Source organism: Natator depressus, chromosome 3, assembly GCF_965152275.1.
Source record: "Natator depressus isolate rNatDep1 chromosome 3, rNatDep2.hap1, whole genome shotgun sequence".
NCBI classification, from domain to species: Eukaryota; Metazoa; Chordata; order Testudines; family Cheloniidae; genus Natator; species Natator depressus.
In genome coordinates this window covers 156,165,461-156,187,967 of record NC_134236.1, presented here as the reverse complement: position 1 = coordinate 156,187,967, position 22,507 = coordinate 156,165,461, and the positions used below count along the sequence as shown (strand labels likewise).

At 43.8% G+C, this 22,507-nt stretch overlaps 1 protein-coding gene across 1 annotated transcript in view; it reads left to right on the top strand.

Moving 5' to 3' along the window:
• Positions 1–22,507, top strand: part of ALK (ALK receptor tyrosine kinase) — a 527,922-nt gene that overhangs the window by 391,158 nt on the left and 114,257 nt on the right. The window contains exons 6-8 of the mRNA XM_074949139.1: positions 5,642–5,773; positions 17,348–17,488; positions 19,258–19,358. Coding sequence (XP_074805240.1) covers positions 5,642–5,773; positions 17,348–17,488; positions 19,258–19,358 — 374 coding nt within the window. The remainder of the gene's footprint in view (positions 1–5,641; positions 5,774–17,347; positions 17,489–19,257; positions 19,359–22,507) is intronic.

Genomic DNA, 22,507 nt, shown 5'->3' with positions numbered 1-22,507 from the left:
AATTTGGGGTAATCTGTAAACTTTGCCACCTTTTCCAGATCATTTATGAATATGTTGAACTGCCTTATTCCCAGGACAGACCCCTTGGGGACACCATTATTTACTTCTCTCCTTTTTGAAAATTGACCATTTATTCCTACACTTCATTTCCTATCTTTTAACCAGTTACTAATCCATGAGAGGACCTTCCCTCTTGCTTTGCTTTGCTTTGCTTGCTTTGCTTAAGAGACTTTCATGACGGACCTTGTCAAAGGCTTTCTGAAAATCTAAGTACACTATATCCACTGGGTCACCATTGTCCACATGTTTATTTACACCCTCAAAAAATTCTAATAGATTGGTGAGGCATGATTTCCCTTTATAAAAGCCATGTTAACTCTTCCCTAATATATCATGTTCATTTATGTGTAGGATAAGTCTGTTATTTTCTATAGTTTCAACCAACTTGCCTAGTACTGAAGTTAGGCTTACTGGCCTGTAATTGCCTTTTTTTTAAAAAAAAATTGCCTAGAGCCTTTTTTAAAAAAAAAATTGATGTTACATTAGCTATCCACCAGTCATCTGCTACAGATGCTGATTTAAGCAATAGGTTACATACCACAGTTGGTAGTTCTGCAATTTCATATTTGAGTTCCTTCAGAACTCTTGGGTGAATACCATTTGGTCCTGGTGATTACTGTTTAATTTATCAATTTGTTCCAAAACCACATCTACTGACACCTCAGTCTAGGACAGTTCCTCAGAAGGTGTCATCCAAAAAGAATGACTAAGGTACAGGAATCTCCCTGACATCTTCTGCAGGGAAGACAGTGCAAAGAATTCATTTAGCTTCTCCACAATGGCCTTATCTTCCTTGAGTGCTCCTTTAGCACCTCAATCATCCAGTGACCCTGCTGATCATTAGACAGGCTTGCTGCTTCTGATGTACTTAAAAAAATTTGTTAGTTTTTGTCTGTTGTTAATTGTTCTTCAGATTCTTTTTTGGCCTGCCTAATTATACTTTTATGTTTGACTTGCCAGAGTTTATGCTCCTTTCTCTATTCCTCAGTGGGATTTGACTTCCAATTTTTCCACGTTGCCTTTTGCCTTTAACCACCTCTTTTAATTTGCTATTATAGCCATGGTGGCATTTTTTGCTTCCTCTTACTGTTTTTTTTTTTAATTTTGGGTGCACATTTAGTTTGAGCCTCTATTATGGTATATTAAAATAGTTTCCATACAGCTTGCAGGCATTTCATCTTGTGATCATTCCTTTTACATAGGATTGTGTTTGTAGTGCTTCAGACTTTATATTCAGACTGGGTGTTGCAGTCAGAAGATAGCTAATTAGAGAGCTGACTTGATGGATGACCCCAGGGTGGTAAAGACTTTAAAGCAGCAGTAGTCCTTACTCTTGGTTAGATAGATGAGGAGACCTGAGTTCTCTTTTTGACTCTGCTGTTGATTCATTGTATTGAACTAACTCGGTGAAGTTACTTCAATTCTATATGCCTCAATGTCCCCATCTGTAAAATGTAAATAATAGTAGGTAACCATTTTTTTAAAGCTCTTTGAGGTCCTTGTAAAAAATGTACGATACAAGTGTCTAGGTGTATCCCTTTACAGAAAGAAGCACTAGTATGTTTTGAGCTACTAGTATTTGAAGTTGGAAAGTGGGTTGCACGTTTCACTCATAGAGAGCACAAACTGCAGACTTGTATTTCTTTAGGAGGTAGGAGACCTGGGCTTCAGATTTAGATTCCAAAAAAGATGCACAGAAATGGTATCTGAAGCTTCTTTTAAAAGGGCCACAGGAGGACAAGGTGGTGTGTGTGGTATACTGTATAATAATGAGCAATAAATTGACTTGTTAAACAGCCATGATAGGCATACTGTGTTTTTAGCCAGATCACCCAGATGAGGTAGCCAGCTCTCAAATGCTAAGAAGCTTAAGGTTAGACAGTTCTTGGGTAGAAATTCCCAACCCCGCACCAAAAAAACAAAAACAAAAAACCAACAACCAAATGCAAGTGCTACAAGAACTAACTCAGAAGGTTGTTTTTCCCCTCTGAGCTTGAACTAATAGGGGCACAATAGGTAACGGTCACTTCTAGTCCATTAAAGAACTCACTGCACGTTTGCAACAGTTGAGGTGTTGATCTTGGTGTCCTGGCCAGATTTTCACTTTGGTAAATAAATATCCTGCCAACATCCGTTCCCCTTGTAGTTGCAGAAGAAGTTATTCAGTCCTCTGAAAGCTGTTGTTTTACAGCATAGCAGTACATACAGCTGCTTCATTACAATACAGAATAATACTACTTTGTTCTTATATAGCTTATTTCATAGTAATGAAGGGCTGGAAGGGACCTGGAGATGTCATCAAGTCCAGCCCCCTGCATTGAAGCAGGACCAAGTGATCTCTACTATCCCTGACAGGTATTTGTCCAGCCTGTTCTTAAAAGCCTCCAAGGATGGAGATTCCACAGCCTCTCTTGGAAACCTGTTCCAGAGCTTAACTATCCTTATGGTTAGAAAGTTTTCCCTAATATCTAACCTAAATCTCCCTTGGTGCAGATTAAGCCCATTACTACTTGTTCTCCTTTCAGTGGAAATGGAGAACAATTGATCATGGTCCTCTTTATAATAGTTCTTAACATATTTGAAGGCTATTATCAGGTCACCTCTCAATCTTCTTTTCTCAAAATTAAACATGCCCAGCATTTCTGAATTTTTGCTCATAAGATATTTAGAAAATCTGTCCTAACATTTTTTGCTCTCCTCTGGGCTCTTCCCAGTTTATCCACTTCTTTCCTGAAATACTATTGGACACAGTATTCCAGCTGAGGCCTCAACATTGCCGAGTAGCATGGGACAGTTACCTCCTGTGTCTTACATATGGCACTTCTGTTAAAACATGCCAGAATGATATTAGCCATTTTTGCAACTGCATCACATTGTTGACACGCATTCAGTTTGTGATCCACTATAACCCCCAGGCCCTTTTCAGCAGTACTACCACCTAGCCTGTTTGTTCCTATTTTGTAGTTTTGCATTTGATTTTTCTTTCCTAAGTGAAGTATTTTGCACTTGTTTTTATTGACGTTCATCTTGTTGATTTCTGACCAATTCCCTAATTTGTCAAAGTTGTTTTGAATTCTGATCCTGTCCTCCACAGTGCTTGCAAACCCCCAACCCCCAGCTTGGTGTCATCTGCAAATTTTATAAGCATACTCTCCACTCCATTATCCAAGCCATTAATGAAAATAGTGAATTGTATTAGACCCAGGATTGTCCTATTCAAGACCCCACTAGGTATGCCCTACCAGTTTGACAGCAAGCCATTGCACTGATAACTACTCTTTGAATATAGTTTTTCAACCAGTTGTGCAACCATCTTATAGTAATTCCATCTACAATATATTTCCCTAGGTGGCTCATGAGAATGTCATGTGGGACTGTGTCAAAAGCTTTACTTAAATCAAGATATCACATCTACTGCTTCCCGATCCACTAGGCCAGAAAGGAAATTATTGGTTTGGCATGATTTGTTTTTGACACATCTGTGCTGGCTATTCCTTATAACCCTATTATCCTCTACATTCTTACACATTCAGTGTTTAATAATTTAATCCAGTATTTTTCCACATATCAAAGTTAGGCTGACTGGTCTATAATTCCCCAGCCCTCTTCGTTCCCCTTTTTAAAGATAGGTGATATGTTTGCTCTTTCCCAGTCCTCTGCAACCTCTCCCATGCTCCATGAGTTCTCACAGATAATTGCTAGCAGTTCTGAGATTGCTTCAGCTAGTTTCGTAAGTACCCAAGGCTGCATGTCACCAGGCCATACTGACTTGAATATATGTAACTTATCTAAATATTCTTTAGCCTATTCTTCCCTATTTTTGCTTATGTTCATTCACCCTTGTTGTTAATATTAATTGTGTTGAGTTTCTGGTCACCATTCATCTTTTTAGTGAGGATGGAAGCACAATAGGCATTGGCCACATCAGCCTTTTTTATTTGTCATCACTTATTAGCTCTCCTTCCCCTCTGAGTAGAGGACCTACAGTTTCCTTCATCTTTCTCTTCGTCCTAATGTATTTAACAAACCTCCTCTTCTTGCCTATTATGTCCCTTGCTAGCTGTAACTCATTTTGTGCCTTAGCCTTTCTGATTTCATCTCTAGATCTCAAAGCATTTTACAAAGGAGGTCAGTATACCCTCATTTTACAGATGGTGAAACTGAAGCACAGAGATGGGAAATGACTTTCTTAAAGTCACAAAGCAAATTAGCAACAGATACAGGAATGGTCTTCTGACTCCCAGTCCGTTGCCCCAGGCCCATCCATGCTATGTTCCTGCTTTGCAGCAATGAGTGAAGTGAATCCAATAGACAGCAGGCCAAGTTCTGCTCTCAGCCATCTGTGTAAATCAGGATTATCTCAATGGAAGTTAATAGAATATAACTGCCGGTGTAGTTCTGGATTTACTAGTAATATTTTGGAGGTACTCACTAGTATAAATGAGAGCAAAATTTGACCCACAGTCTGGCCTTCTCTTTGAGCCCTTCTGCTTGCAAGGTGTTATAACTGATACAGTAAAGTAAGGGTACTCAAAGCAGGCTAGAAGATTGATATATGTTTCTTTAGAATAATTTGACACACTTGCTGACTAGGATGTAGGGTATATGGTAACTAAAGTCTTAAACAAGGAATGTACATTAATACACAACTCCAGTTCCACTATTACTATCAGTTCTACCTTGTGGTGGCCAAGTTGCCCACATCAGAACATACATTGTCTAGATGTCTGAAGGGGAATTATCATTAGGCTATAAAATCTTGCAGCTTAGCTCAGCACTAACTAAAAGCCATTACTGTCTAAACACTGTTTGGCTTATATGAAATGAGCTGATGATTTTCACATCCCAGTAAATGGTGGTTCACATCACAGCTGGCCTCCTTGTTGGCACTCTCTGCTGTCGGGGGGAGGGGAGAGAGAGGCAAGGATTGATCAGGACAACAGATGCTAAATTGTCTTCTAACTCCTAGAAGTATGATGCCTCCATGTCATAGGTTAGGCATACTGGCAGGATGGTGTAGAAGAAGCTTGCACTGTTTGCAACCCTTTGCTGTTCCTGTGCTTCAGAGAAAGCACCTCAATCTTCAGGGCTGTCAGGCTAGCAGGAAATTTTCACACAATTAAAAATCCATGACGTGTATTGTTTGACATACCACGTTCTTCAGAAGTACAGCAACACAGACAGTAGGAATTCAACCCTTTTTCTAAAGTATCAGCTCTGCCCCCCCCCCCACATAAAAACACTAAAAATGCCTTGAGTACTTAACGCAGACTGTTGGGCATAAGGAGAAATGAGAAGCTTCTCTAACATAATGAACACACTATGGTGACCAAGACTGAGAAGGTAAGAAAGGGCAGAACTGCTAATCCTCTGTCATGATGATATGCACTGCTGGGAACGTTCTTGTATTTGCAGAGGGGTGGAGTGGATAATCCATTAAGTCTTCTGCATCTCTAACTTTCATGATTCTGTGGCCATGTGGTTGGGATCCCAGCAGACACTGCAGTAGGGATACGGAAAAGAGGGTACTCTGGAAAAGAGGGTGCAGCAATCTTAATTGACTAATTTTACTTCTCTCTAGGATCTTCTTCTGGCTCCAAAATGGCCCTACAGGGTTCCTTCAACTGCTGGAATGGAACAGTAATCAAATTGGGACAGGCATGTGATTTCATCAGGGACTGCGCAGAGGGAGAGGACGAGGGAGATATGTGCAGTGAGTAAATTCTGACCCCCAGTTTACATCCTTTCACCTCCATTCTGGAAAATGGGAGCTAGATGTTGCTTCCCAAATCACAGGAGCTTTGAATGAACACATGAAGGCTAATAGGCAGAGAAACAACAGTCTTGTAGGCCACATCTAGATGTCTACCTAGAATTGACTATCCTCATTCAAAGTAAAAACAACAAGGAGTACTTGTGGCACCTTAGAGACTAACAAATTTATTTGGGCAAGTGTCTCTTCACTGGCATGCACAAGGTCTCAGGTAAAACCTGAGATGGATTCCTCAGGCACTCTCACTACTTTGGCAGTCCCAAAATCCTGATTAGAAATACAGGGTAATTCTGGTTTTTATACCAGTTGCCCACAGAATCATAAAGCTGCTCTCTGATAGCACCTGCCATCCAAGGATCTCAAAGTCTATCACAAAACTGGGGGTGGGGAATAGCTATACAGGTGTGAAAAGTGCATATTAACCCCACTTTATAACTGAGGAAGTGACCTGTCTGAGGTCACAGAGTGAGTCTGGGAAAGAACCTACCTTTCCTGACTCCTAGTCCTATGCTTTGACCACTAGTTAATCCTTCCTCCCAAAAATATCTGTTTGCTCTTCCTCCTTTTCCTTATTTAAATAGCCATTCCTGGGCAGTCTGTAGTCTAAGGCTATGTCTATGCTACAACCTAAGGGTGGGATTCCCCTGCTCCTGTCCACATACTCGCACTGGCGCTCCTCGAGCGAACACAATAGAAACAGCAGTGTAGTCACGGTAGCACGGGTAGAGGCAGCAGAGGCATAGCTGAGCCATGCCAAGTAGAAACCAACTTGAAAACCAGCGGTTATGTACTCGGCACAGCTTAGCCATGCCTCCATTGCTCCTACTTTGGCTGCTGTGTCTGTGCTGCTATTTATACTTGTGCTAGCTCAACGAGAGCCAGTGCAAGTATGTGTATGTGAGATGGGGAATCACACCCCTAGCTCACAGTATAGTCATAGCCTGTGATGACAATTTCTACACTCCTGAATATTTCATCAATGGTTGTACTGTTCCAGAGACATCTATATAGTGGGCTTTGTCATACATGGTCTTTTTTTAGTTGTTACTGTAGTAAGACAAGTCCTAGATAAATCTGTGACCTCATGCATTGTATCTACAGCACACTGACTCTTCTCAACCTTTTGAAGTGAATTCAGTGCTAATGAAAGGTGCTGGATTGACAGTCGTGGAGACTGAATTCTTCTGTTTCTCCACAAAACAGGTACATCAAGGACAGCAAACTGGGGAAGCTTCTCCTGTGCTGCCCTCTATGTACCTCAATCCTGACGTGGCGGGACCAGCTCTAGGGCCAGGTTGAACTACAGACTTTTGCTGGCATAACTAGGTCAGTCAGGGTGTGATGAGGTGTGATCCCTGACCAATATAGCTGTGTTGGTCGAAGTCTCTAGTATAGTTGCAGATATAGTGATGAAACTGCATGTTTGCCAGTATAGCTCACTTCTCTTCTGGGGAACTAGACTAAGTTATGCTGGCAAAAGTAAACTTTGCCCATATAAGCTCTGTCCACACTTGGCATGCTTTGCCGGTATAGTATACTGTATTCCTACACTGGCAAAGTGATCCTACTGTATATCTAGCCTAGGAGTAACATGGGAGACCATGGAGAATTCCACCCTCTTTGCTGCTAGCAAGAGTGCCAGTCAAGTCAATGGTGTCATAAGTTTTATGCAATGGATAGCTGGCATCTGAACTAGGATCACCAGCATAGCTCTTATAGGCTACCAAACAGCTTTTAAATGGTTAACTTTTGACATGACCACTAGAGTTTTTACCATGTGAGGTGAAATTTGTTAGTGAGCCTACCAGCCTCGCACTAGTTCAGTTCAGGCTAGGGCCCTAAAAATAGCAGTGTATAGATGTTATAGATCCAGCGGAGACCTGGGCTAGCCACCCGAGCTCTGACCCAGGGGGTCAGGTGGGCTTGAGAGCCTGAGCTGCCATCCAAACTGCAACATCCACACAATTTTTAGCATGCTAGCCTGAGTCTGTCTTCCCAGGTTGGGAGGCTCACTCCCAGCTGCACTGTTCACATACCCACTGGTTCACAGCAAACAGGTCTTCATGATAACATTGTATGTAGCATCACTGCTGACCTCAAGCAGATTTGAACTGGCAACCTAAATAAAGCTGTGTTTCACATTACCAGTCTCCTGAGCCGTCCAGTCCCTTCTCTGAAACACTGCATTAAAATTAAAATGCACCTAAAATTTTCTCACTTACAGATCTCAAAAAATCCCCCTTTTGTCTAAAAACCTTCAAGTGTAGCTTTAAAAAAAAAAGTAATGGGATTTTTATTGTATTTTAATATTTAATTAAAAACAATAAATGGTGCCTACTAGAATTCTTTTTACCATTGACTATATTTCACTTCATTTCTAGCAGGATGGTACATTACTTACCCAGCCCAATAAATGGATCATCTATGTATGTGTTTTATGTCTTGTATCTGCTGTGCATGAAATCCTGTCTGTACTGTTAGGAGCATTGTAGTGTGGGAAATAGAGCTGTACCGACTGTTATTACGATCCAAGAACCATCCTTCCGGAATAGGACAGACCTATGGGAGCATGTTTATTGTTTCTCTGGCAAGGAGGATGCACCTCTGGCTAGCGATTCTGGCCAGCCACAGCATGCCCACACTAACTGGCTAGGGGGTGGGTTGTGCCTCTAGCTGCCAGATCCCACACCATGGTGGGTCAGCTGGCCAAGCAGCCAATGCCCCTCTCCCAGTGACATGAAATGCATACACCATATATGGCTCATTTCACCCTCCATTGAAATGTCGACATCTATAGTCAATGGGGTTATGCAGGCAGAGAATTTGGCCCACTATGACCAGCTGAAAATACCATGAGAGTAAAACATGAGCAGAATATAATTAACTACCTTAGACTTTAGCCAAGATGTCTGAGTTCCCATTTCCAGCTCTTGGGGAGGGAATAATAGACAATTTTGGGTTTGACCACAACAACATAACACAGGTATTCTCCTCTGAAAGACAGCATCCTCAATAATACTGTGACCCTTCATTCTAGGGTGTGAGAAGAGCGCCACCTCTAGAGTCACTTCCTTCAGTACCTAGGTTTCCATTGGTGTGATAGGCTGCCCGGCCTTCCGAAAAACCTAGTGGTTAGCGCACTTGACTTCCAGCTCTTTGCCCTCTCTAAAAGAGCACTAGATGTGCCTGTCCCTGACCGTAAGCTGGGAATCTTTGGCCTTTCACCTGTAGCTTGGCCTTGACCCCCAAAAGGGTTGTGGTATGGGGAATGATGCCTTCCCTCTCCACCAGGTCCCAGTCCAGGGCCAGGTGGGAACCAACACTGGAAGGGTCCTCCAAGCAGCGAGTCTGATTGCTGCTCTGGGCTACTGCCTACTTATATGACCCTTCAGTTTGGGGCATGGCCCCTGAAGTCCAGTCAGTCACTTAAAGAGTCAAAAGGACCAAGGATTTGCTGGTTCTCAAAGGGGGCGATGGTTGGAGAAGGTACTGCCTGTGGGCCTTACCCACTCTGTGGTTCCCTTTGAGACTCAGCCTGCTGTCTGGCTTCCTGAAGAAGGATTTCTCTCTCCTGCTACCTGTCCACCCCCTGTGCCTGGGCTTCTCAGTGCCTTTTAACCCACTCCTCCAGTTAAAGCGTGTTCAGGAGGCTACCTGAGCCCCCTATTGCCTTTTAGCCCCTTCAGGCCAAATGTAGGCTTTGTATACCCCATCACAACTGGGTTCTCCAATCTAAGTACTGACCAAGCCCACCCCTGCTTAGCTCATGAGTACTAGCCCATTCAGTTCTATTATTAAATTCTCTGCTGTTGCAGAGCTGCCCTGACCATATGGGACATTGCCTATTGTTGGCATAAGGTTCTTTTGCAGAACAAAAAACGATCAAACATTTTACACATCAGTTATGTCGGTTTATCAGACCAACACACAAAGTACCAAATCTTTTTCATCATTAAGGTTGTCATTTAGTCCTGACAACTTAAACATTTTCATCAATGTTTTCAAGCATGGAAAAAAATGAATCATTGTTGTAGGTTGTTGGGGTTTTTGTTTTATGTTTTCCCTGGGCATTGCTGCCACATACACAAAAGAACTGTCAGAAAGGGTCAAGCCAAATTATTAACTGATGGTGACTCTCTTTATGAAGTTCAAGGTCTTGTGTTTTTCTACCATTTCTTTTGGTTTTGAAGATACTCATTTTGTCTTTTCTTGTTTTTCTTTTGTGTTTTGTTTTGCTCTTTTCCGGGCTCAAAATGAGCCCTAAAGCCTGCTGTCTGTTAACACCTCTTTACTTATTAATGGCCAATGAAAATGTCATGGTGGTTCTGCTGCATACAGCCAATTAGTCTTTGTAGAGTAAGTAGAATCAGGGACCCCTGGAGAAAAGAAATGTTGCTGTTTGATTTTTAATCAAACAGTCTTTCGGGGAAAAGAGATCCCCCTCCCCCCCTCAAAGAATCAAAATGGAATCAGATGCCAAACCATGGTGGTTTGGGGTCATATGTATAGATGTAACAGATTGGCAACAGTGTGCTTGTAAAGGAATTTCCCCTACTGAATATGGGCAGGAAAGTTGGTTTCTCCCCCAGTCATCCTGTGATCATGTTAGGATCACTTGAGCCAGAGGGATCCTACAAGACCAACTTCCTGTGATTACAGGGAACCTGGAGGCATCTAATCAAGCTGGTTTATGTCTTTTGTTCTCTCTATTTTTATAGTATTGTGGTGGGGGGGCGGGGCTGAAGCTCTACATTTCTGGTCATCACAGGGATCATGATGGGGGAGTGAAAGAAGTAGAACAAATTAAGATTTCAGGGAGTGGATCATCCTATGTCTTCTCTGGCAAATTCATACACAAGGATTGGAAATTGCTGTAAAGGCAGCCGCTGGCCCCCTGATGTAATACAGCCAGTTAGGTAATGTGGCTGCTATGATGCAAGACCGAGATGAAAGGCCAAATTCTCTTCTGGCATAAATTGGCACAACTTTGTTTTACGAAAGCAAAGAATTTACCCCCAGTAGTTTAGATCTGTACTTTTCTGGTGCAGGAGGTGTTGGGGTTTTGGTTCAAGAGCATCCCTCATCTCAGAGTGCTGTCTATGCGTGGTTCCACGGGTGAGGGAATAGCAAATCAAAGGCTGAAGGCTCTCTGATGCCAGATGAGCTAACCCAGTTATGTGTGCTATGGATTATGATGTATGGACTGCAGTTACATACCTGAAAACCCTGGGGTGGGGGAAACAACTCCCAAGGGTAACATCACTCCTGTGACTGATCAAAACTCTCCCCCATTCACAATGTAGCCCTCATACCTGAAGAGGGAGTCACTCTGAAGTTTCAGAGTAACAGCCGTGTTAGTCTGTATTCGCAAAAAGAAAAGGAGTACTTGTGGCACCTTAGAGACTAACCAATTTATTTGAGCATGAGCTTTCGTGAGCTACAGCTCACTTCATCGGATGAAGTGAGCTGTAGCTCACGAAAGCTCATGCTCAAATAAATTGGTTAGTCTCTAAGGTGCCACAAGTACTCTGAAGTTTGAAAAGCAGCTGCTCTAGGAGAAGCAGGAGAGGAGTTGGAGATAAGGGAAAGACATTCTTTTAAATTCACATTCCTGTGTTGCCAAATAAAAGAATATGGAAAGTTTGTTATAGGGCTCAAGTCCCATTTCAGGCTCTGGTGACTCAAACTCCACTCTGTGTGTGGGTGGAGCAATGTGCATTTATGTCTGTGGGGGAATGAGTGTTCCTAGCATCTAGACTAGAAATGTGTATATCAGGTTTCAGTCAGTGACCAAATGACTGCAAAGCATAGGTAATTCTAGTGGGCCCCGTATACTATCCAACTGAAATTCTGTGAGGAAAACCAGCTGATTTATCTGTGCATTGGTGATGGATATGACTCAACAGAAGCTACCCAGAGAAGAAATGGTGAGGTGGCATGTTGCCATGCAATGCTCTCTGTACAAGTGCCCTGCCTTCTCCTGTCTTGCATAAACCTTTGCTAAGTTACAAACCTTTCTCCCCCTCTTTACATTGAAAGGGTTACATCTGACAGAATTCCGATCTCCACCAGTTATGATCTTAAAAAAGCCATTTGGCATTACAAGAAAATCTTTTTTTTCTTTACTGTGGTGAAATGGATAGTCCCTTTTTGCACTTCATTTCTGATGGAACTTGGCAGACCAAGTAGTAACAGGGAAAAAATATGCAGGCGACAGTGTTAAAGATCTATCGGATGCTTTAAGTGTTATCACATTTAGAGGCTTTTTTGACCCGGGATCTGAAACTTCCTTCCATAGCCAGTAAAGATTCATAAATTTTATTGAGGGCCAGAAGGGACAATAATGATCATCTAGTCTGTCCTTGTGCATAGCACGTGATATAAGATTTCACCAGTAATTCCTGTATGGGTGGAGTGGGCTAGTCAGCTATAGAAGAGGGCCTGGAAAATATGCCCTTCCCTACAGTGTGACTGACGATCTGGAGTTCCAGCTTCAGGAAAAGTTTGCAGCTATCCGCAACCACGATTGTGTCAGAATCCATGAGGGAATTAACAGGATGCTCTGTTAGCTTCCACATGCTTAGCTTGTTATTGCTGCACGCAAACACTCCCAACTCTATAGCTTTCCTCCTCTTCACACCCAGCACAGTTCTGGACAAAAACAGACACCCCACTCACACTTGGGAGAAGTAATTTTGTGACCTGCAGACTGCATGGACTACCTCTGACTGAAATGGACTAGACTGGGAAGTAGAAAACGGTTTCCCAAATGCACACACTGAGTTCACTGTTTCCAAGCTGCTCCACAGACTGTGGACTGATTACAAAGCTGCCAATTTCAAGCCCTTACTACTGCAAGGAAAACATGAATGACCCTAGCAAACATCTGTGACTCTGCAGTGAAAATACTCTTTAACGCTGTTTTTTAATGTTTCAAATTCCCAGGTGCCATTTTGAACTCTATATGGTAGAGGGGAGGAGGGGGAAGGGGGTGCTAAGGTGGTGTGATATAATCCACCTTTAGCGGATACATGCTGGTAGCCAGAACTTCTCATAACTACTGCAGTGCTTCTTAGAGCAGAAATCTCTCGCATTACTGTAGTAATAAACTATATTGGAGTCAGAAAGTTACCGGGCTCTGGAGCAGCTTCTGTCTCCACTGGGTTTGCTGCAGGCTCACCAGCAAAGTGTTCTTCAGAATGGGATGGGGTCAAACAGCTCTTCCAAGTAGGGACCTAGAATTTACTATTGATCCTGATCCACAGCCTCCTCTGGGACTGGTTTCATAAACAGAGTCACTTCATATTCCTCACTGGAGCCTGCTGCTGGCTCCCATCAGTCTCCTGGCTGGATTCAGGGGCTAGCCCAGCACCATCCTGACTGACTAGGTCATCATGAATGGTTGGGTTGGGGGCAGTGCCTAGGACCTGGTCAACTCCTCATAAAATGGGCATGATGATCGCGAGTTGCCCGAGGTGCGGTTCTTGTCCCTGGTTGTCTGGTACTCGCTTTTCAGCTTCTTAATACACTCCCTGCACTGATCACCAGTCTGGAAAAACTGCCAGCTTCTTAGCTATCTGCTGGTACACATGATCATTCCTGGTGCTTTCGCTGAAGGCCACAGTTTTATTGGCCTTGCACCAGAGATTCACCAAAATCTGGCTGTGTGCCCAAGACCATGAAGCAGCACGCTTTGCAAAAGGCTTGTTCAGTCTGGTCTCCACTGCAAACCCAGGAGGTTCTCCAGTGGTGTGCTTGCAGCTCGCTGATCAGAAGACAGTGGATTAATGCTGACTCACTGAGCTGCTGCTGTACGCCAAGGGACATAGGTGGTGCATGAACCCCCCCTGTGGGGAAGCTAGCCCCTGGCCTTGCCCTCCTCTCCCCACTCACAGCCAGAGGAGCCCCACCCCTGCTGCCCTGAGTTCCAGGCCATCCCGCCCGGGCTGGCTAGTCAGAGCAGTGGGCAGCCCCGGGCCAGCCAGATGGCCCACTCCCGCCCCAACCTGCTTCGGGGGAGAATCTTAGCAAAGATGGGAAGAGGAGCAGTCTGGGCTGGGGCTACAGGGAAAGAGCAAGATGCAGGAGGGGGCCTCGGGGTGGTACATAGGCGGGGCCACACCTCGCTGTTTGGGAAGACTTGGCCTCCCCTGGCCTACGATACCCCCCACCCATGCCAAGGGCGGTGGCTTCTGTTTTCAGTTGTCAACTGGAGATTGTTGGGATAGAGAGAACTAAGGAAGTCAGTCCATGAAATTGTGGGATACTTCTGGTGGACTCCCAGGACATGAGTCAAGTGGGGTGTGTCTACACTGTAAAGCAATAGGGCTTGAACCCTGGGTCCTGGCTTGACTCGTGCTTGAATCCTGCACGTCCTGAGACACTGGGACCAAGCCCTGAGTTAGCACAATTTTAGTATAGAAACAAGGGGGGTTAGGTTTGCGCCCGAGGTTAAGCTCAAGTTTACATACCCACTGGGGTTTGAACCTTTTGAGGTTTGCCTGTCTCTAATGCTATCAAATACAATAGGTTTCACCAACCCTTATAAAACTCCTGCTCTCCTTAATCAAGCAGAACTCTCACTGAAGACAATGTGAGTTTTGCCTAGCTAAGGACTTCAGAAACATGCAATGTGTATGTGGATATTGCCTTTTCAATCCAGAAGGTTTTTTTTTTCCCTCTGTGCAGTGCATATAGCCCTCACTAATCTGTGTAATGCTAACGAGAGCCTGCTGTGTGTAAATCCCAAAAATCGGAATAACGTGTTTAGAATGGCTCTATCCTGAAAGCTTTCCTTGGAATGGCAATAAATGGGTGCCATCGCTTTTCTACATATACCAAGCATTAAACAATAGTAGTTGAGAATGCAGCACATCTAGAGTGCAGGACATTCGGCAATTCATAATGACATATTTGAGGAGGAGGACAGAGATGCACTGTGGTAGTAATAGCTTTTATTACACATCTCTATTGCTATTGTGCATCACGAGCTGAGCTACAGCTTTTTCTAGCCTCCAGGCAGGGTTTGTTGCTTAGATGTCTCCCCCGCTGCTTGGGCTTGTTTACAGCATCCCAGACAGGAAAATGCATTCAATCAGACACCACACTGAGCTGTTACAATAGGAATTCAGGGCACACCTGGTTCTGTCATGTTACCTAGATCCCAGCGTGAGGCTGAGATGGTGAAATAATCAAGTGAAGCTTCTGTCATCTTAGCTTAGAGAGTGTAGGGAAGGCTGCACAAATCTGGAGACTTTAAAAGGCAAAACCAAAAATGTACTTTTAAAGGTTTGATTTATGGTAGATTGGATGGCTATGGGATAAGGAGATTTTCACTTCCACCGTAGGTCCCAAGTTCAAAGCTAGCCCGAGCAGTCCCTCTTGAAAGCCATGGACATGTGATGACTGTTGGTGGCCAACATGGAATGAGTTGGTGATTCTCAGTCCAATTCCTACCTAGAAAATCAGATGTTCACATCACAGACACAATCATCACAGCATTGACTAACTGGCCTCCTGGAGAGAGACCAAAAACTGAATAGGCCATGGACTCTGAACTACCCTCTTAACATATCTATGTCAGCAGTGAGGCACTTTGGGAGAGCAGAGAAGTTTACGGCCTAATCCTGTGAGGAGCTGTGTCCTGTGATCCTTATGGAGTGAATGGGTATTGATAGTGCTCAGCATCTTGAATGATAGGCCTCTTGTACAGTTTCTGACAAGATGATACTTCTTGTAGAAACAGAAAACTTCGGGGGTGGAGTGAGGAAATGATCTTTTAAACTACTCCTGCAAATGAAGAAGTGGGGGAAGGAAGCATTTTATTAAATCTTGTGGAACTCAGATACTGCAGTGATGAGGGCCATAGATACTTTAAATAAATATACATGAGAAGATAGGTAGTTTTGGTTTCAGGGCTGTCAGTCACCACTGCATTCACTTTTGGTTTTTTCAATTGCCCTTCACAGCTCCCCAGTCGCTAGCAGGATTATGTGAGCTATATTGAAATCACATTTTCAAACAACATAATGGAGAATCCATCCTTCCTTCACTTTCTTGCCAAGATGCATGTTCAGGATCCTGTGTTTCTCCTGCAAGAGTTAATGGCGCTGCCAGTGACCTTTACCAAATCACTTCCCTGTGACTCCTTGCTCCGCATTCAGTGTCTGTGGGTGTGTCTTCCTAGCACAATTGGCTGGAGTTGTAACTCGAGTATTACCCCTAATTCGTCTCCACACACAAAAATCACAAGTTGTATTTCAGACCTAATGGTCCCAGTGAGAGCAGTAAAGGAACAACCCAATACAGAGGTCCCAGATCTCAAAGCTATGCAATGATAATGGATGATAAAATGAACTAATTGGCTACACAAAGTGGTGCTTTAAGATGGAGCTAGCTGGCCTATCCAGGGGCTGGGCTGAAGTAAAAAGTGGAGGTGCAACAGCCTGAGTTACAGCAACTTGTCAGCAGCTAATTCAATCACTCAACTAATCCAGTCATTCTGTGCTGCTAATCAAACCACCCTGTGTAACCCCAGTGTTGTTTTGAAGTGTAGTTGCTATTCACTCTCACTCCTGATAAAAGGGGGTATTACTCTGCTTTACTCACCTTTGTGCGTGTGTGTGTAGTCTAATATCTTGTCTACCCTGCAATTAGACACCCCTCACTGGCCGGTGCCAACTGACTCGGACTCACAAGGCATGGGCTAAGGGACTGTCTGTCCTCTCACCAGGAGTGCTTGTACCAATTATACTGTCAATGTGGGGTATTGTGGACTGCTCCTGAAAGCCAGTAACTGTTGACATAAGCAAGGCAGTGTCTACACTGACACTGCATTGACCTAACTACATCAACCTTGATTCTATGCCGCTCATGGAGGTAGAGTTATTAGGTCAGCGTACCGGGGCAGATACAGTGGCAGGTGCGAAATTTAAGTGTAGACACTACCACAGTTAGGTCAACGTAAGCTACCTTGCATCGATCTAACTCTGTAGCGTAGACCAGACCATAGAGACAGGAAGCCAGTGACTAATAAAACATTGGGACTTACAATGCAGAACTCTGTTAAAAAGCACAAGCCAGTAACAAAATGAAAGAGTGAGCTTCAAAACTGCAAATAGGGTTGCAAACAAAATGTTCACATTTCATCCCTAAGTGCATTCCAAAGGCAGGGAGGTATTACTATCCCCCTTTCACAGATGCGGAACCTGAGGCACAAAGAAGTGCAATGACTTGCTTGAGATCAGAGCAGAATAAGGGATGGAGTTGAAACTAGAACCTGAGTGTCCAGACTCTCAGGGATTTGCCCCTCTCTTTCAGCCAACAGTCACACCTTGAAGTGTTGTCACCTTGTCACCCAGGGCATGATGGGCAACAGCAAATGGCCACTTGGAGATGGGAAGAGTCAGCCTGCTCCAAAATAACCCTGGGAGAACATTCACTGCTTTCCTTCTGCTGTGCTCAGGAATCCACTCATCAGCTCTCCTGTGTTTTTTTGGATTCTCCCTCTTGCAGAAAAGCTCCCCCCTGGCTTTTACTGTTCTTTTGAAGAAGGAGATTGCGGCTGGACCCAGGGCTCTCTCACCTCTCTCACCTCTCTCACTCCTTCATGGCAGATCGGAAACCTGGAGTACAGCCACTTCCCTTCACTAGAAGGTATGAGGGCGTACCAGGAGATTCAGGGAATGAATGGCAGGTAACAAAGAGAGTGGGGATATGCTAAAGAGAGAGGGGGAGGGTTTTTTCAGTGCAGAACACAGGATTTGCACTTGTCTTGTTTTCATAAGTCCTTTATATTCAGGTTTCAGTGAAACAAAACCTATCTTTCCACCTTAAACACTGAGCATGAGACCACTGGGGCTGTCATTGTCCTGTCTGTCTTGTCACTAGAGATTGGTGTCCCAAGCTTCTGTACTTTACTTCAGATAAGTCCTTATTCCTTTTTGTCCTCTTCACATCCTCCTGCCTCCACCCTGCCAAGCCAGCCAGATCCTTCACCCTTCCACAATTCCTTATTTACTTTCTCTTAATCCTGCCTCTGCTTCCTTCCTCCCCACCATCCCTTGCTTTCCTTTTCATCCCGTATTGTCCTCTTTGCCCCATCATCTCTCAATCCCCCCCCACACACACACACAAACACTCCCCTCCACTCCCCCTACAATTTCAACGTTGCTCTCATAAACCCACAGTATTCAGTGGTTTATATCCTGGGCATTGAACTATGACCAGGCTGAAATGTGGCATACAAACTACCTGCCTCCATGAACATTTTCCCTCATACAATAGTATAAATCAGAGGAGACATTTATTGCTTAGATGCAGAGCCACTAAAGGAAAACAGTAATAAGACAGAGTAGCGTCTGCCGTACACACTATCCCAAAAACGCTGTTCAGAGTTAAATAATACACCGACAAAGTGAAATGTTAAGGGCCAGCTCTTTTGCTGGGGTAGAGTCATTGACTGCAGTGGTGCTATGCCAGTTCATTACCAGTGGATGACCTGCCCCACAATATTGCAGAGAACAAAGAAATTAAGAGGCATGGCTAAGTAAGGTAGTTGAGAGCTAGAGAGGGCACCATGGGGAGCGAACAGTAAAGTGTTGCTGCTTCATGATTTCTCTATTCTGCAATGGTGAAATTCAACCCAAGCCACATAACCAGGTTTCTTTGTAGGGGAAGCATATAGGAGTTGGGAGGGTGAGGACAGAACTGGAATCCTCTCCACACCATGTAGGCAGGGTTCAGTGCAGCCTAATCTCTCCTCTTTCACAAGTACTCCTGCCCCAAGGCAGGGGGAGCAAAGCTTATGTGGAAGCTTGCAGCCGCTGCATTGTCCACATTTTTGACCCACTGATCGTTCCCACAGACTCAGCCCTCTCTGGCTCTGTGTAGAGAGAGAGCAAAGAATTTCCCTTTGCGTTTTCCTCCACTCCCTATGCCCTCTGCAAGAAAGTATCTGTGTTTCCAGTTCCTCCTGCAGTCCTTGTTATGATGAGTGACCTTTAGCCTAAAGGAACAGACAGGGCTCCAACTGCATTGCTATTAATCTGGTATATTTCACCAACATGAAGATTCACTTAAAATTAATTTTTTAACATGCATTTTGTTGTGTATCCAGCAAAGAAAATGAATCCCAAATTACGCATAAGCAGAAAAATAACGTGTGTGAAGAAGATAGCCAGATCACTTAAATATGTTTCCCGAATAGGGCCCTAGAGTATGTGAAGCTGTATTGACTGCATCCAAACTAAATTGAAAAATGCCTTTTATCATATGTTATCACCTGAAACAGGGACCAGTTAACACAATTGGAACCAGACTAGATAAGGTTCTTAGAGGAATGTTCTGATGGGCCTTTTACAAACCTTGCATCCAGAAGTTAGTGGCAACAGCATGTCTGCTCTTCTCTTTTGTTTTTTATCTAGGTTGTGCACTCTTGCTAAACACCAGTGAGGTCCCAGTGGCAGAAACAACCATCATGACCAGCGCTGTGTTTCCAGCTCCAATTAGGAATTCTCCCTGTGAGGCAAGTCCTAAAGTCTCTTCTTTCTCCCACAATGTTTTCCAAACTTGGTTTTCAAACACCACTACTGGCAGGTCATCCAAATCTCCCATTTGGAGGCTCAGATTGGCACACAGACATGCAAATGCCCATTTTGTGGATCTGTGTGCACCGTTGAGCTCTGGATGCTCTCTTAAAGCACCCACAAACTGGACTCTATGAAAAATGAAGCCTGACTAGTTTACATTGTGGATGTAACTTAGTATAATGTATTTACACTAATGCATTGATCAGCCAGTGTTTTGTTAATACAGAGATGAAGGCTATATTGTGGCTTTAGCAACCAAAGTAACAACGAGAAGGGGGATCGAGAGGTGCACTGTGCCAGCAACACTACCCAAAGACATTCTGTCTTCAGAAATCAGAGGCAGCTGTAGTGATGCATACGCATTAGGAGTGTGTTCAAGACTGGCTCCTAATCTATTCAGAAGGTGCAGCACGCACTTTCCTAATCGCCATCCAGTATTCAGGCAACTGGGGCTTTATCGTGCCCCACCCCAATCCCACTACTCCTTGCTTAGGCCCTGTTCTTGCAAGTGCTAAGTTAACAGAAGCTGAGGTTGCTCTGCACTTCAGAGCTGAGCCCTCACTCGGGTGAAAGTGGCATTAATGTCGGTGGGAGACTTTCCTGAGCCAGGAGTGAGTGAGAACTGCAGGATTTGGTCACACAGAGTAACTAGCATTGCTGAGTAAATCGTGTATAACCTCAAATTGTGGTTTAGATAATGATACGTCCAAGGGATGCGTGTAGATTGGAGACATCACATGACCAGTGGTCTGCACTCATATAGTGCATGATAGTAGCAGTGATATTTATTTATCGTTCTACATTTTTAACAGTAGTTAGTGATTTAGGGTGCCTCACACAATGAGACACCACAAAAGGTTCTGATTTTCCAAGGGTTTGACACTCTACTTTTGGAAAATCAAACTCCTTTAAAGTATCTCAGGCCGGTCACCCAAAAATCTGGGACACCCAAAATCACTTGCCATGTTTGAAAATATAGATCATTCTGTATTTGTTAAGCACTAATAATGTACTAAGTATTGTGTAAGACATGAAACAAAGACTGTGTGTGCTCCAGTCCCTATACAGGAAGGAAGAAGATGGGATGTTCTGGGACACCCAGAGGAAGGGGTTTTCTTTGATTTAATGTTTGATTTGGTTCATTTCTTGAAGGCATCTTACTTCATGCAGAGAAATTAACGCTACTTCGTTCCCTGCATGCTCTTGCACTCTTGCTTTTGTAGGAGACTCCTTCTGCCTTTTCTTCCCCCATTCCAAAGGCATGTACGGGATCTGAATATTTAAAGGCCTCCTTTTGTCATAAACCAGCAAGAGTGAATATTTTTCATAACCTGCCTGCTGCAGGAAGCTGGGGGAAATCATTTCCCCATATGTATAATTTTTTTTTCTTGAGCCTACGATAGTGCAGATAATTAAACTTGCTGCTGAGGGGAAGCTACCATCTATTGTATCTGCTCACATGCTGTCCCACCTCCATTACTCCCCTTGGCACTTACAAGGCATCCGGACACATGCAGCATTGCAGCTGTTGGTAATAAAGAGTGAAGGAGTTTGGCGAGGGGTTTTGTCTCTTGCCTTTTTAAATCGTGTAAAAGCCTCTGTTCTCAACATGTCCCTGGGAGCGTCAAATTCTATTTTACTGGAACAATCTTTCTGCGATCAGAATAATTTAGTTCCACTTCTCAGCCTAACGTAAGGAGAGGAAGGAGACCTTCCCTCGTATTTATCCCACCAATAGGTGCAAATGATCTTTCTCATAATGGAGTTTTAGTCAGAAAAGTGGCTGTGAAATAACATAATGCATTTCCTATTTTTTCCCTCTCAGTCATTTCCCAATGGGGCTGGCTCAAGTTCAGGCATTAGATATAATTGTTCTACCTGTCAGTGCTGACAGCTCAACCTGGCATGTCACAACCAGGTTGGGTTCTTTCACAACCAGAATTTCTCTGACAAATTTATTCATGATACATGAGGGACAATAGATCCCAGAAAACTCCCATAGAGTCCTGCTTGCTCCCATAGGTGGAGCTCTTGCTCACTGTCCCATTGTCAGTGCAGCTCACATTCCAGAGTCCTGCTTGCTCTCCCTTTGCTGTGCTCACTGTGTCATCCTGTGCAGTACGAAAAATGTATTCCAGTCCCATAAAGAGACCTGACTTTCTCTTACAGGAAGCTGAGGCTGAGTAAGTGGGGCCAGTCTCTTCAGATAAGCACCCACTAATTTAGTTGTTCATTTGATTTTGAGCTAAACCTTTTGAAGTAGCAAAATTGTGCCGGGGGACAGTGAGAACAGATTCCTGCATGTCTGTAATGTAGTGAGAACCCTTTTCTGAGGCTGTTTTGGTACCTCCCCTGGAGGTGGAAGCTGGAAGCCAATTTTAGGTGCCAGAGTTAACCAAACTTGTTTTAGAAAGTCTCAACTTTCCTCTTACACCCAAATGTGGACTGTCCAGAGAAGAACTGTGGCACATTGGTGAAGAAGTTTGTGCTGATTTTATCCATCCTCCCTGGCTACAAAGAAGGCTCCATCTGCCAGTGCCATTGATCCAGCTTCTTTCACCAGCACTAAATTCATTTTCAGCCTGTTTCTTTGATATGTAAATAAATAATGGGAGCTCCTATTGAATTTCCCAGAGCAGTCTTATTGGAAGCACCAATCGTGCATTTTTCTCTTTTTCCCTTGCTCCTGGAGTTTTAAATATGTCAGGACACGTGTTAATAACATTGACTCCGAACACTTGAGTGTGAAAAATGCTACAGGGAGATGTCTCCAGCACTTCTGGCTTTCCTTTAACATGTTTCATTTTGCAGAACGTTGCCCAAGTCCTTTCTAATCTTGAGGGTGTTATTTTTAAATACCTGGAAGTGGTGAATACGCGCTTCATTTTCCTTCTTTTGTTGCTTCCATCGCTGCCTGTTCCCTGTTTCATCAGGTGATCTCCAGTATCTCTGGGATTTCCGAAGGACAAGATGGGTGCCCTGTGATCTGGTAGAGGAATTGTTCCCCCTGTTCATTTTGGTTTTCAGTGGAATGAGGCCCCTTTCTCTCTCCCAAGGACAAATGCAACTTGTGCTTTCATTTTTG